Source organism: Dromaius novaehollandiae, chromosome 1 (genome assembly GCF_036370855.1).
Source record: "Dromaius novaehollandiae isolate bDroNov1 chromosome 1, bDroNov1.hap1, whole genome shotgun sequence".
Taxonomy (NCBI): domain Eukaryota; kingdom Metazoa; phylum Chordata; class Aves; order Casuariiformes; family Dromaiidae; genus Dromaius; species Dromaius novaehollandiae.
In genome coordinates this window covers 145,967,474-145,983,952 of record NC_088098.1, presented here as the reverse complement: position 1 = coordinate 145,983,952, position 16,479 = coordinate 145,967,474, and the positions used below count along the sequence as shown (strand labels likewise).

The following is a 16,479-nucleotide window of genomic DNA, read 5'->3' as shown; positions in this document are numbered from 1 at the left end:
CATTCCTCAGTCTCAAACTAAGAAAAAAATCTTCAACACCAGATCAGATGTTACCTGTTTCCTTAGGCCTGCTCACTAGCCAATCAATATTCAAATACTTCAAAATCAGCCACAGCATAAGCTGCCTCTTTCTGAGCTGATAATAAGAGGATATGGAAGAGATAAAAGGAACCCAGAAGTATGGTGGAGGTGAAAAGTCACCAGGGAACAAGGGATAAAGATGCATTTTTAACTCTGATATTGCACTAATGCAGCTATGAAACAAAGGCCTTCAATCTGGCTACAATACTGTTACCAAGATTGGTATGCTGCAGAGATTGGTGTCATGATCTGTTTCCTAGTATCTGCTTAGAGGAAAACAATTTCTTATTGAAGTAACATCTTTCTTCAACCTGATTCTGACTTTCTGCAGCATATAGTTCACTGAGTATGTATTTGTCAATATAATGTTCCTGTTCAATACTACTGATTCTACAAGAGTTTGTCACAGAAAACCAGGAGGTTTTTGACAGCATCACACATGAGCTAAAGTTTCACTTACCAGTCATAAAACTCAGATAGTCAGTCTTTACAAGTTACATGTCATTGCTAAAACCTAAATGTACCTTTTATATCAAATGTGAAAGACTACACTCCTGTTGCATTTTCAAAGGAAAAAGGCTGTTTCAATTCTTAGGATATTTGCAACATTCAAGTATAAAGTGCTTGCTTTGGGGTTTTGAGGGGGTTTATTTTACTTAACTCTCAAAACAAGCACAACTAAACCTATTTATTCACAAGTCTCTGCAGTACAGTATAACAACACAGGATATAAAAGCCACTGAGGGTTCTTGGGTTTCCAGCAACAAATTAAAGGAAAACTAAAAACAATTCAAAGAAAGGTAAGCATCAGTTCAATGAGAAGTAGAATCAGGCTACAACTCAGAACAAACAGCCCTATTAAAGAATGACATTACTGCCAATCAAATCATAATTCACAACAGCAGGAACTTTCAGTTTTCAAATGTCAAATTATATATGACACTGCCATACTGGAACCATAGTGAAAGCGTCCAAGTGAGTCAACCTTTGCTGTTTCCATCCATCCAATGCCCTACACTGATTTGATTCAGAATGCATCAAAGATGAAACATATACACAGTCCCAATAATGAAACTATAGCATAAGAGTGCTCCATTTGGAAATATACTAAAATGCCCAGATGCATCACCTGATGTAGGGTAAAAAATCTAAGCAAAAAATACGAACTTCTGCTCAGCTAGCCATTGTTTTAGAACAGAGAGGAATCTAGTTACAACATTTGTACAATGTTGACCATAAAGCATCTCTGCAAAGAGAAGATGTAATTTAAGTCATGAAACAGTGCATGCTGAAACCCTGAAAAGACAAGAAACACATCTCTGAAATAAACGGAGAAACTACAGAATAGAACCCTGAGAATCCATGACATAAACAGCAACTGCAAACCCCACTGGTAAAATCATCTGCAATTTCCAAAACAACGTCACTGTAGATGTCATCAGTACAAACACAAGAGCGCTGGAAAAAGGAACTACCAAAAAAAAAAAAAAAAAAGACCACACAGCATACATACCTTTGTTTCTTCAACACCTGGGAGTGGTGAGTTCAGAAATTTTTGTGTTAATCTTCTCCAGCTTGCAGCTTTTCCAAGGTCAGAATGAACTACCAATTTTTCATGTATTCTAATAAAAACAATGTATCAACAAATGCTCCAAAAAAGATAATTAATCCATTATTAATCCATGAACATAAAACTTACCCATCTATTGTCCTCTCTACTTTGTGACTGTTCACATCAAGAAACCGGTGAAACCTGTGTGAGAAATGTGTATTAGAAAATGTTTGAAAAGAAAACTTAAGTGAGGAAAAAAATAAACCTGATTTACATATGACAACATTATCAGTAATATGTTTTCTGGTTAATAATGCATGATTAATTCAGCAATATCATTTAACAAAAACAAAATTTAATCTCCATGTCTCTTATCTCAAGGAGGATTAACTAGAAATGACTTTAAAGATGAGAAAACGTACGTAAGTTACATTTGATGAGCAATTTAAACTGAATGGACAAAAACTACCGTAGCAGCAAACCAAGCAATTAAAGTAACTGGTCAGTTAGGTCAAACGGAGTGAAGAGCTCAAGAATGTGTTTGTCAGAGATCCCTGTTGAAGGCAGAAAAATTACCTGACACTTGCATCACATGCATGGAGAAAACATTCACATGAAAAAGCCTCTAAAGCCAAATGAAAATCCTTTAAAAATAGTAAAGGACAGTGAGAGAAAGAAAAATGAAAGAGAGCCCAAATAAAATAAAGAAGGGTGAATTACAGAAAGCAGTACATGTAAGGACAAAGTAAGAACTGATGAAAGGTAAGTTAGACTTTACGAAGTAAATTAGAATAGGAAGAAGGTTCTTCAGTTATACATAGAGGAAAACCTGGAAATGTGATACAACAGCAGTATGGATTAGATCAAGATTCATGATACTCTATACATAGCCTTCAAAGTCAACCTAGAATTCTGCCTCAGCTTCCAGCAACAACGGCATAGAACAATGTGATACAAATCATATGACCAGAAGATGAAAAAGAAAACTACTATATTTGAACTGGGAGCATAAGCTAAGTTCAACAGACTGAATTTGGAGAGGCAATCATCTCAGTGTCAAAGCAATGAACTAGAAAATGAAACTGCAAGCAAAGTAGCAAAGATTTTTAATAAGCACTATTGGAGGATAAAGACATGTCTGTATTTAAGAAATAAAAAACCAAATTGCTTAACTACAGACCCATTAGTCTGACTTCAGCTGTGTGTAAGGCTTTGGAATAAATGTTGGAAAGAATAACTAAGAGACGAAAGTAAATGGAAAGCATGATAAAATGTAACATTAACTAGGTAGCTGATATTCAGGCTAAGAAAATACAGCTTATCTCCTCTGTTTCAGCACATTAGCTTACATAGGAAATCATTAGTTCAACTGGAAAATGGTGATAAGTACAAGAACTGGAAGATACATAAAAACAGACTAGAAAGATGACCAAAATAAAAGCTGCATTGAAAAGGAAAACTATTAAGCTAAAGGAAAGTTATTAGTGAAATTCCTTTAGCCCAGTACTGTTTAATAATTTAATTAATGACCGTAACACAAAAAATGAATTTTAATTAATATTTTAGGCAAGCTCAGAGAATCAAAAAAAAAAAACTAATACACTGCACAGAAAGAATTAGATGAATCTGAGAACTACAGTACAGAAGCATCATCGAATCTAATACTACAAATCACAAGTTTTACAAACTTGAAACGAAAGAGAATTTCTACTGTTATCTAAGGGCTCATGAGTTGGAAACACCAGATTTCAGGCTGAAGTTCCTGGTTTCTTGGACAGCAATACTGGTAAAAACACCTTGCTCTTCCCAGTCCTCCCACTCCAAACTGTGCCCCCTCTGTTTTTCTGCCAGCTTGTTTTTCAGAAAACAACCCACCAGTTCCCCAATTTGAAAGAGCACACAGCAACACAAGCAACTGTGTCACTGAAAGAGGAGAAGTGTCAAGTCAGGGGAGAGAAGACAGGGCTTATTTAACCAAGCTCAAGAAACCCTGCTACCATTACGAACTGCAGACTCAGGATAATTACTATTGTAAGCAACTATTTTGATGCAGCGACAGAACCAGCAAACATAATTCTATAATGCATTAAGCCAAAATACTTCTAGTAAATACAAAAAACACAGAGAGATAGCAGTTGCAATACCATATTCCTAATTTCCCAATGAATAGCCACTAGCCTCCCTCAACATTTAGCAAAATGCTGAACTTGTCAGAACACCAGCTCTAGGTCACACTCAGCTCTCCACATCTCAGACTCGCACCAGCCACTGACCAATGAATATTTGGTTATTGTTTCATGTAAAAGTCCTATTTGAGTCTATTGTAGGTGCAGGTTTCAGAATCCCACTCAATGCTGCAATGCAGTAAATGGTACTGTTCACCTAAAAACTGGATTTAAGCAGCATGAGAAACATAAATACTATTGATTTTAAATCAATTAGACACTGCATGAAGTTAAGCAACTGCGTAAGGCTCTGTAAAGGCAGCAATTAACTGATAGTAAGGAGAACCGGAAATAGATTATGTGAAAACTGCCAGCAGACACTTGGTATGATAATTAAGATAACTGAGAAAAGCAGTGTGTGCAGGTCCAATAAAAGCATTTCAGATAGTGTAACATATGTTAACTGTATCCCTCTAATTTTATTAGTGGTTAATAAAGGCTGTACTTATGGCAAGCTCAAATAACATCGAACACATCTATCTTTGCAGATCTATATTCTTTCACATGAGCAGTATCCATGTCCAGGTGCTTTATCTTGATTTGGGGGAGTTTTATTTGCTCTGATGTATAATGGTTATTCCTTTATTTTGCCTTCTACAGACGTAAGTTTTTGGACGACTCAACGAGAATGCTAAAAGTCACTTTTTTAGGTATCAAGAGAAAAAAGACTGAGGTGTAAAAGCGCCGGAGCAACAGCCACCGAGCCTCTGCTAAGGGCCTGCAAGCGGTCGCCGGTGCCATTCCAGACACCCGGCACTGCCGCAGCCCAGCGGCCACCAAACGCCCTCCCCGCTGCCAGACGAGGAGGCGGCAGCGGAGCCCGGCCAGGCCGCATCGGACCGCGCCGCTACGAGAGGGGCCGGGCGCCACAGCCGCCCCTTCCCTCGGCGGCGTCACCGGCAGGGCGCAGCCACAACGGCCGGCGGCGCCCGCTCAGGCCCGGGGCGCGGGAGGGGGGAAGCGGCGCCGCAGGGGCCCTCGCAGCGGCGGGCGCTGACCTGAAGTGGGACCAAGCGAAATTCAGCGCCATCTGGAACCGGCCGCCGCCGAGCTCCTCCTGCTCCGGGAGGCCGGTCACGCGGCCGACCAGCGCGCGGACGTCGCGCTCCTGCTCCTGCTCGAAGCGGCTCCGGGGTCCCGGCGAGGGCGGCGGCGCCGCCATTGCAGCGCCGCTGGGGGAAGGGCCCGGCGGGGAGCCCCGCGCGCCGCCCGCCCCGCGCGGCGCTTCCTAACGGCCTCTCGCGAGACCTTTCCCCTGCGCGCCCCCCCCCCCTTTGCAGGGAGGGCGCGTGCGCGCGGCGGGAAGAGGCAGGGCAGGGAGAGGCCATTTGCGGTGACGTGAGGGGAAGGGGCGGCGCTCCCGCCCTGCCGCCGCGAGCAGTTGCTGCCAAGGAAATGGCCGTTGTGCTGCTGCAAAGGTGCGATCGCTCAGGATGTCACAGCCCAAATGAGTAATTAGCTATTTTGTAGTAACTGAAATAAGGCTCGGCATTGCGCAGTTCACTCCAGCAGGCCAAAATGTAACGCGTGGCTTGATAGCGAGGAGGATCTGAAGTCAGTGCGGGCAAGGCGCTGGCTCTATCATTGGACATTTTTCTTAGAGCCATGTGCTTTTTGTGGCAGCATCTATGCTTCTGTTACCTTCAGTAGTACTTGAGTAAAAAAACGCGTTTCACCTTTTTGTTAAGACCATCCCACACAAAACAGCCATGCTGCTACTAAGCCATTCTGAAGCAGCTGGGTGTGCTGCTACCTGACTAAACCTCTACTTTTGCTCAGTGGAATAAAACATTGCTGGTGGGTATTCTGTAAGAGATACATGACTTCTACACATGATGATGAGTAAGAAACTGATTCAGGTTTGTCCTCGTTCTACATCAAATGTTCACAGTTAGGACACAGAGCAACTTCAAATACTTTGGTCCCTCGGTGTAGTTTTACAGTGTGGCAGTAACAGCGCCCTGACAGTGATCTTCCCTGTACAAAGAAATCAACCAAATCAGTGGAAAATACTGTTACTATCAATAGATTTCTGTGACAGTCCCTGCTGTGCTGCAGTTGTCATATCCTTTCCTTATTCTTAGGCTTTGTCTTGCTTATTTGATTTTGCCAACAAATACTGAATTGTAATTTCCCCCCCCCCCCGCCCACAAAATAATCTTTTATTCCTTTTCACTACAAAAATGTTTATATTGGCACATCTGAAGAAGCAGCCAGTGCGATCTGAATGAGTGCTAGAAACAAAGGCTGCAGAAAGAAATGTCCTTTTTGAGTCACTTCTAAATATACCTCATCCATCACTTAAGAGTGGCAAAGGATGAATATAAATTGCAGTTTCCCTCAGACCTGTTAAATTCAGCCAGCCCAGAGGCAGAGACACTTCAAGTATTACCTATTTTTATTAATTTGTGATAACCTTTACGTATCTTTACTCTTTTGGTTGCAATTTACATCAATTCAAAATCTCTGCAGTAAGAGCAATCGTGAAGCAACATTATGCTTAATTTTCTCATCCTCAGTTTAACTCTTTGCTGTTGTATGTTCAGTGGCAATATTGGCTTATCTTATTCTTACCTTTCTGCATGTCCTTACTCCCTGGGCAGTGCAACAATGGGATAAGAGGCCAGAAAGGCAGAGGGACAAGGACAGTTTAATTCCATACAGGAAACAAGAAATAATTTCTGAAAATACGGAGTTGGACTGTTCAGAAAGTATTTTTTAGGCTTAAATCTTAAGTCGATTATATATAAAACCTGGAAAAATTTTAATGGTTTACAACCACTATACTATATACTATACTATACTTTTTTTTGGAAAGTAAATGTTTTATTATATACAGTTTTATTCCATACAGTTCAACCAACCAGTTCCAAGCAAAAATAAATCCCCCAAAAGCTTGTTTTGAAAGAAGTTACCAAAAAAAAAAAGATTTTAAAACATATTAAATGTACCAATGTTATGTAAAAAAATATGTAAAAATATAGTAGTAGTATGATTTTATAATCCTAACAGTGATAATATTGAAATTCTTGTAAGTTTTCATAAATTAAGGAACTTTCATACCAGTAAGCTGAATCATACCTTAAGCTTCATGTGTAAAACTGCAAGGAAGTGATGGTCTGCATGCACATGCATGTGGGAAACTTAGCATGAACATAAACTCAGAGGGGCACTGCTTCAGAGGTATTATTTATAAAGCCTTCACTAAAGCATTCAAAAAAAAGAAAGGTCTACAAAACTTTATTGGTATTCCTGTATCTCCAATATTCTCTCTATATGTTCTTTACTTTAGATTACAAATAGTCTTTATGTTTGGACAGTATTTAGCCAAATAGAGTTTTGGGTCATGACTTGTTGCCCTAGGTGTTACTAAAGGTCTATGCAGTAAACACTGTGATGGTATAAGCCATAGTAATCAGCAGTTGGAATACTGTGAATGGCATTTAAGCAAAGTTATTAGATATTAAAGCCTCAGGTGTTCTTTGTATAATGTTACTGCAATTTTTAGCCTATTACTTCTGTATACTTCAGCATATATGTGCCATCACTTTGATAGCTCTTCGGAGAACAAGTGATGGTAGTATGTGTGTGTTATCTGAGCCCTTCATGGTGTGAGAAGCATTGCAGCCACCCATTTCAGAACCCGATCAGAAAAAAAAAAGGGATTTTCACAGCAGGAAGAATTCCAGATCCTTAGATGCCTTGTGGCAAGCAGCGTTCCATTAAACATAGGCTTTAATGACAACACTGTCTGAAAGATTTCCTGCTTTCAGGCTCTATGCAAGTCCTTTTCCCCTCACACCACACCCTCAATTGTGCTTTTTGTGAAGGCACACAATGAGCTGAATCAGGGAATTGATTCAGGTTTAAAATAATCTTTTTTCTGTTTTGCAAGGTTTTTTTATTCCAGATCAGTTCACTGATCCATTTTATTGGAGGTATCAAGAAGTGAGGCGAGAACCCCATACACTAAAGCCTAAATGAAAGGACAATGTCAATGGCCAGTGAATCAGATATCTCTGGCCGATTTTCAAAACAGGATACAAGGGTTGGGACAAATGCCTGACATCTGTGGTCCCTGCGTCTTGAAAAGCTTTATCTCTGCTAATCACTTTTCTCATCATAAGCCTTATTTTGCCTTTGTTTTCCTCATTAGCAAGGCTCCATACTTGATTTCAATACAAAAGTTGGTAGACATCTATTTTAAAGAGAGCGTACTTCCTTGATGAAAATAGAAATCAATAAAATTGTGGACATTGGGATAAAAAAACAGATCAATGTAATACAGCAGGAATTCCACAACCTTGCATTTTCCTCCTACAGCCATAGTTCTGCCTGTCTCCAACCTAGTACTCAGCAGTTTTGTCTTCTTGATCACAGTCTGGCTTCTCCAACTTGTGGTATACTATCACTAGCCCAGATACGTACTGCTGCTATCAGCATTGCTTTGTGTCTGAAAGAAGAGACAGCACCACAGACCTGAAGAACAGAGATTTGAGACCCAGAGGAGAAGTTGAAACTGAAATGCTCCAAGAGAAGCAGCCAACTCAGGGCTGAGAGAGAGAGCTCTGGGCAGGGGGTGGGCACAAAGGCTGGAGCTGAAAAAAATTATAACCAGTGATAAATGGTCTTTATCTGTCAAATAGATTTAAACCATCCAATTTTTAGCAAAACTACAATTTAATGCTAGGGAGCTTAATATCTTACTTTATATTCCTTGGGTTTTTTTGTGGTAACTGCCACTTCCCACCCAGCTGTCCTTCCAGACCACACTGCTATGAACTAGATGTATCTCAGCTAAAATCTTCCTTGGTCACAGATTTAGGTTATATATGGAACAAGTGTGTGTGATGTCATGTAAATGTCTAGATCTAGTCATAAATTGATGGAGGAATTATAGCGCAAGTCTTTCTCTGCACAGTGCATCTTTCAGTGAGATTACTCTGAGCATGCTATCTCCAAACTCCCTCCCACTTCTCAGCTTCATTTGACAAGCCAATTTGATGAGTAGGATTGCAGAGTAGGAGAAGGAATACATGAGATGAAATAGGTAAGATGAAGGCCTGGTTACAGTGAACCTTTAGACAAGTCAGCTACGTGAGGTTCACACTTAATGCATATGACAAGTCAGATCGCCCATCACTTTCATTAGTCATCTCTGTTGCCAGCAGAGCACAGGATAAATTCTGCAGGACTGATGGAATACGCATTGAAAATATTGTGTTTAAAGAAGTATTTCAGATTTTAGGGTTTTTTTTCCATTTCCAGAGTATTTGTAGAAATAATTCTTTAATACTGGAGGGGGCTACAGAAAACTGATACTTATTATATTGTGGGTATACATCCATTTAATACTAAATATAGAATGTATAAGACTAATCTGAGTACTGAGGCATAAGTAAAGAGTAACGCTTGTGTTTAAGATGTAGCAGAAAATCAATAAAGATAACTTTGAATACCAAAGGAGGCTATAAGATCTCAAGACTTACTTGATGATTTACACCAGAAGTTAAAAAAAAGTCTCAGAAAGGCAACAGGAAGATGATATACCTGATCTTTATCCTTAACAGGAAGGAGGTCATCTGATAACTTTCTACTACAATAGCTTTTGAAGTACACCTTTTTTCTGCTTAAGGATTAACTTCTTACTCTCAGTCCTTCACCTGGTGGAGTTTCACAACTGAATGTAATGTAGGACAGATTTAGAAAACTGCCAAAGCTGACTTTTTTAAAATTGCAATTTACAATTGCTTGCACTTCCTGTTACTTGGATGTATGTTTAAGCAGACTTTTCTTGGTGTTAGCAAGCGAATCATTAATTGCAGACCGAAGAGGCATTTGTGCTATATTGATAAAGATTTGGTATAGTCCTAAAGGAAAAAATAGCTTTGTGAGTTAAAGAAAGCATAAAAAGATAGATGAGTATTGAGAAAGAAATTGTAAGGATACCAAACTAATTAAACAAAAGACAGTAGGGCTAATTTGAAGAATCTGCTATTGTATTAAAGTCCGGTTAGTACTCAGTCTTAAAAATCAATATTTAATGTGCAAAGCTAAATTTCTATTCAAACACATTTTTCTATTGAAAAGAATGCATACTGCCAATCTTCTAACTAAATCATTTTCATCAGTTTCAACAAAGGTCATTGCACAGTGCTGATGCAGTTGCATCTCTGTGTTCCTTTGAATGGTACCTAAAACATTATTTTTGACTACAGTGTAGAATATTAGATAAAATTCTGACTATAGGTAAATTATTCTTACAAACCCTGGAGCACAATGGGGGGCCAACAGTTACTCTTTCGCATACATGTATTGCTGAAACCAAATCAGACTCATAAAGTTTTTTTTGTTTTTATAAATCAACAAAAAGCACACAAACTTGTATGACACAGTCAGTAAAGCAAGAGATAGAAAGCAGGTAGTAGGCTTTTTGGAGATGTTAAGGAATGCAACCAGCGCAGAAAGAACAATGAAAACTTGAAGAGCTTGGCAGAAGACTGTTACTTCGAAAGAACAAGCAAGAGATGTGTAATATTTAAGTAGTTTGCTGCAGATTAAATAAAATTGTGGCTAACAGACTGTGAGATTCAGTTTATATTTCTGTGTGTGGTCGGCCCATCCATTTCATAAGGGCAGTAGTAGCAGTGCTGTAATGCCTTGTATTGCTTTATTTTATGGATGACACGGTCACAGAACATAGAAATCATGTTGTGTTTTAAGTCACTATCCCACTATCAACAGCAAAATCTTTCACTAGATATTTCTAGTGTTATTGAATAATAACTATATGATAGATATATGAATAATTATATATATATGATATATATATGAATAATTGAATACTTCCACAATTATACTGTAGCTTAGTAAAATTGTTTCCATGGAAAGTCTCTTAGCCAAAATAACAACTCTTTACTCTAGATTTTTATTCAGATATAATATATTTTTGTTCAGTAATATAATTCCCAAAGGTCAGCAAAGTTGCTTTTCTTACCTGTTTGTGGATTAGGTTGAGGCACAGTTCTTTTAATCCTCTATGGGAACAGGGCTTGACCTTTCCAAATGCTAATCACTATTCCAATTTGCACAGCCTGTCACATTCTTTTATATTCTGGTTTTGCCTTCCTCCTTTTTCCTACCCATTAAAGCCTTCAAACCTTCTTAGACAATTTTACCAGATGTTGCTTTTCTTTTTGCTAAATACCCTTTCCAGATAAAAATACTATGTTCTTCTACAACTTTCTTGATATTTGTTTTCATTGTTAACGCCCTGACTTAAGTTTTCTTCCATATCAGATCCTTCTATGGGGAATATTGTTGGTCTGTCCCTACGTGCAGAGAGGGTGCAAGCTGGGTAGTAGTGTGCTTGTTGGTTTTGTGAGCTGAAGTGATGTGCAGTCTCTTTATCTAACAGGAAAACAAAAGTGTGATCGTGATTTTTTCCCCCAGTACAGAAAAAAAATATCTTATGCCTGGGCTTTCCACACGATTCAAATATCATATGTCTGCTCAGATTTAAATGCTGACTTCTCTGGTTTACATAGGGACCTGGTCATATAAGCTTTCTTTGTAGAACTCTTTAATATATAAAATAATAGAGCATCCAGCCTTCCAAATCCCTTGATCAAAAGTTTCTTCAGACATGTATGCACTGCAGTCTCTATCTGCCACTGGCTGTGGACATGTTCCTGTCTTGGAGCACTACTCACAGCGTTGGTTAGGCTTCTTCCATACCGCCACAAATTTTACTTTCACTGCTGGTACTGCAGCACTGTGTATAAGGGCATGTGTTGTGGCAGAAAACGTGCAGTCATTCACATGGGAAGAAAAAAACAAGAGAGAGATCTTCAACTACTATAAATTGCATGGCTCCATGATCCTAACAGTTCACATTAGCCAAAGAGCCAATACCAAGCCCTTGATCGCTGCCACATGGTAGACCAGTCTGAAATGAAGACCATGTGTCAGCTTTTGGAATTCTCTGCATTTAAAATGAATCTAAGAACAAATGAAGAAAACTGATAAAAGGAGTAGGATTGGATATTGTGGCACTGCTGAGAGCTCGCTGTTCTATTTGAAACAAAAGAGCTGTATTGGTCCTGGTACCCAAACACACTTCAGTCTCTAGGACCAAATCCTCTACTGCCATCCACATTGTGTAGTCATTTACAATGGGATAAAGGGGAGCTATATGCTATCAGGTTCTCATTGACTTGATGGCCTGTGTTCATCTGGAAAAAAGGTATAGATTTAATTTAAAAACACATGTACAAAGACAAATATGGGCCTTCAAGGAAAAGAAAAAAAGGAAATAAAAAAAGCAGCAATGCTGTCTTCGCTTCATAACACAGAGTAGTTGTCTTACACTTCTTGATAACCTCAGAAGTTTTCCAAACTACCTTTTCAAGGGTTCTGTTTGAACTTCTTACCTCTCTGGAAAATTCCGAACAATTTTCAATTATTTCCAGACACTATGATTAGGTGAATCTATTACTAACTCCTGGATGCACAGGTAATCAGCAAATCTAAAACCATTTCACGGTTCTGTGCTGAAATGAGAAATTCTTTGTCTGTTTTTCTGGAGATATTTCTCATGTCAAGCTGTGACAAAATGAGTATCATTAAGGGCATTTCTTTTTATTCAGCTGAGTAATGGAATTGTGGTGTGTAGCTGAGGCTTCAATTTTTTTTTTTTTAACTGATTCGCAGGCATAGAATGGTAGGCAATTATTATGAAGATTACATTCAAGAATAAATGAAGTATGAAGACAAAATTTGCACTTGTCCTTGAGCTGAAAATTTCTAATGAGTATATAGCAAATGACATAATTGCTATATAATAGGCTAAATTGTGAAACATTTTGTTTATGAGATCACTAGTAATTTAATATGATTACAAGTTGGACTAAAGCAAGTAGAAATAATTGGAAGTAACCTGCACTTTTCATGTGAGAGATTTGCAAAAAATCAACAAACTCCTGGCAGTAGAGATTAAGGCAGTCTTCATATCCAAAACACAGGTAATATCCCTGCCTAAAAGGAAGAAAAATGATAGCTGCTCAGAAATTCCTCAGAAATTACTGTGGTCTTTACTAAGAACTGTTTTGATCCAGGGTATCTGTGAGGATGGGAGACAGCCCTGGTGGTGGAAGAGGTAGACGGAATTCAGAGCAGTCTAAACAAACACAGCAGTATGAGCCCAAGAAGAGATCTTTGTGAGGTACTAGGTGAAAAGGAGCCTGGTGACAAAAACTGTCTCAATTTGTCTGATTCTCTGTACCTTCAAGAAAGCAGAACTCTCTACGTCCTTGTTAGTATAGAGCACTGTTCTGGAGACAAGGCTCCTTCATGATTTTTCTTTATAAATGGACTGATCTGTACAAGCACACACTTTTGGTATCGACTTTGGTCACAAATATCATTTTAATGTGTCATCAATTCTGCATTCATATACCGCATGAACCTTTTGCAATCAGTGGGCATGAAATTGATGGATGCATGCAATTTAGCAAGCAGTTTAGCCCCACAGTGAATGCAGTTAATGCATCACTATATGTAAAGGGATATATCAATTGGATCATGACTGCAGTTTTACAGACAAATTAGGATTTTTTTTATGCCTTACAATGTGGCTAGCTTGCACATTTTGCTGGCATTATTCTGAGCTAACAAGCACACACTTTTGGGGATGCTAAGCAACAATTGCCGTTGGAGATAAAGTATGAAGGTTTTACAAGCCCTTTAGTTTTTATCCACACGATCTGGGATCTGGGGATTTTCATCTAGCTGAGCTATGACTCAGATACCAAAAGTGTGGGAATTTTAAGGGGGAAGGGCTGTTCGTCTAGTTACATGATTTTCCATGAGGGTTATTGGACTAACCAGAGTGTACACACCATGACCTCTCAGAGCATTCCCAAAAGTGCACAGTCAAAGGAGGAGGATTTGAAAGTTAAGAACAGCGCTTGTTCAGGATATCATTCCCAAGTGTTTCACCCTAGGTAACCTTGTTGCTAGGGAGGCCTTAAATTTTCATCTTCACACAACACCTCTAGCCTCAGAAGATTTCCCATTGCATAAGACAAGTCTTAATGGTGAAACATGTACAGGGAGCCAAGCCACCATGCAGCTAGCCTGAACAAGAAATCAACCGAATCTGAAGAAAGTGATGGATTTTTGCCAAAATACAGAAGAAAGTCAGGCCCTGTAAAGTCCTTTAGACCAAATCATTAATCAAAATTTAATTTATGAATGTGAGATTAATGAGGAAAACGGGTATAATGTCTCAACAGTTAAATAACTGATTGAGAACTTTTAATATCCTTAAAATTATTATTAGACGGCCCAGTTCATGCCAGTTATACAGACCAAAAATCGCTGTTGTCCACTTTCAGAGTTTCAGTGACAAAAATCTGGCAAAGCAATCTCAGTGCTGTTTGAAGCAGAGCAGACATTGACTCAGTGAGAATCACTCAGAGAACTACTAGAGTTTATCTTCAGATCAGAAAAAAAGAACCACCATTTGGTATTATAAGTCTATTTTAAAAACAGAAAAGGTGAAGATTCTTGTTATAACTTGCTACAGGATGATATTCATTGAGGCCTTTGGGCATGACATCAAATGCCTAAATAACAGTTTTAATGCAGAATAACAATGGTGGCTTGATTAAAATCATGGGCATGTTTGGATTGGTTTTCACTCTAATCAACGTGGTGAAAGATGAAGTCAAATTTTGCTGTGTGAGTACACTGTTGGTTCATGGAGCTCATATTCAAATTCAGATTCATATGAGCAAATACATAAGATGCCATGAAACTCTCCAGAGTGTGCTGCAAAAAGACAGAGTTCCCATTTCCAGCAAATTTCATGATTATAAGCAAATGTACCTGCCCTATAGGGTACACCAGGTACATGGTCATGACACTAGCAATTAAATGGAAACTTATTTAAATGGAGAGGGCCACTAGACAACTCTCCAATAGTTCATAAGTAAAAGACACAAACACTAAAGAAAGTTCCAGCTATAACAGAACTGTTTCATAACCACAACTGCAAAAAGCAAGACTCTGTGGAAAACATGAGAAGCAGAGAGAGAATACTTTAATAGCAATAGAAAATCGGCTTAACAGGAAGCAGCAGAGAGAAGAGCAAAACAAACTTCATGACTGCAAAGACAGATAAAGAGAAAAGCAAATGCCAAAAAATATTCTGAGCTGTATACAGAACAGCTAGACAGACTACCAGGAATGACTGGAAGGTGTACAGTCAGCTTGCCACTTCCTGTGATATACAAGAAGAGAGCTATAGGTGCAGACACATACAAGCTGGTTTAATGTATTTCTTATTAGCTTGGGTACCAGACTATATGAATGCAGCTATACTGCTTTCAGGACCAAAGTCCAGAGACCTTCACACGACTAAACTGAAGCTAATAACCTGAACCTGTCAGGTTCAAACTGATTTCTGCACCTAACTTAAGTAGACGTTTCTGGGTCATGTTCCAGCTGCAATAAGGAGCACACTGTTACAGCACTGCAGTGGTTCTTCATAGAGCTGACTCAGGATACAAATGGTTCAGTGATGCTCTCCCAGTTATGGATTGTCGCCATATGGAATAAGGCAGGTGGCTCTGCACAACAGCTCAAGTGCTGGTAGGAATTATGAGCTTAGACTCAAGCCAAATATACTTTGTATATTCACAGAGCATGGCACCTGCTGTTACTAACTTTCCCAGAATTAGGAGTGTGATGCAGATCACCTTAGCTGAAGCATTATTTCTGCACTTCTAGCCACAAAGAGTAAAAGAAATGAAACTATATTACTATAGGCATTCCAAAAAGCAACCATCTGGATGCACAGAGAAGGATTACAGGACAAAAATCATTTTACCTATCTACATAGATAATGAAGAATGAGTGTCTAAGCAGCAAACAACTTTATTAAATTAAAAAATTATGTTCCAGGAATGTATGTTTTCAATGCAGTTCTCATACTTTTTGGTGAGGCGGCACGGAAGACCACTAGGGTGACTAATAGAAAGATTGACTCATTGCAAAGTAAATACCCATTGCAAATCCTCAGAGAAGGATCTTCTTACAGCATCAAGAATTCTAACTAGGACAAGCCCACATAAGCATCAAGCATAGCAAGAAGTTGACAGACATATTTAGGACACCATCAACACAACTTCCATAACAACTGATAATATGGATGCCATCTGGAAATCTCAGAAAGGGAGTTGGATGAGCTTCTGTCAAAGTTGATGTCTATTTGTCCTGTTATTTTTTGTCCAGGTTTCTGGCTGTGACTATTTTCATATAATAAAAATCCTGTTGTTTATACACAAGACTTAGCATACTTATGGGTGGAGGAGTCCCAACAGCTAAGGGCTTTGGCAGAATAGATGTTTAATTTTGTAAGATTTCAGGACAAGGATTTAAGCTGGCTTTGCCATCATTTGTCATGATGGACCTTAACAATTTTGAACCAGCCTTTTCACTGCTGTGAACAGTAGAAAAGCTGTAGAAAGGCTGCGGGTTCCAGAGCATACTGCAGTTTGTTTTAATTATCATGTATACATTAGTAACTTGAATTCTGTTAGGTCCTGCCATAAAAGT

General features: G+C 38.8%; 1 protein-coding gene across 3 annotated transcripts in view; it reads right to left on the bottom strand.

Annotated features, from left to right (window-relative positions):
* The window catches only part of TUBGCP5 (tubulin gamma complex component 5), a 30,393-nt gene extending 25,268 nt beyond the window's left edge, over positions 1-5,125 (bottom strand). For all 3 annotated transcript variants that reach the window (XR_003259619.2, XM_026103169.2, XM_026103170.2), the window contains exons 1-3: positions 4,857-5,125; positions 1,781-1,834; positions 1,595-1,703 (exon numbers count right to left, since the gene is read on the bottom strand). Coding sequence is in view for 2 of the 3 variants with exons in the window: in XM_026103169.2 (XP_025958954.1) it covers positions 1,595-1,703; positions 1,781-1,834; positions 4,857-5,020 (327 nt within the window). In the remaining variant the exon portion in view is untranslated. The remainder of the gene's footprint in view (positions 1-1,594; positions 1,704-1,780; positions 1,835-4,856) is intronic.
* Positions 5,126-16,479: the final 11,354 nt, after the last annotated feature.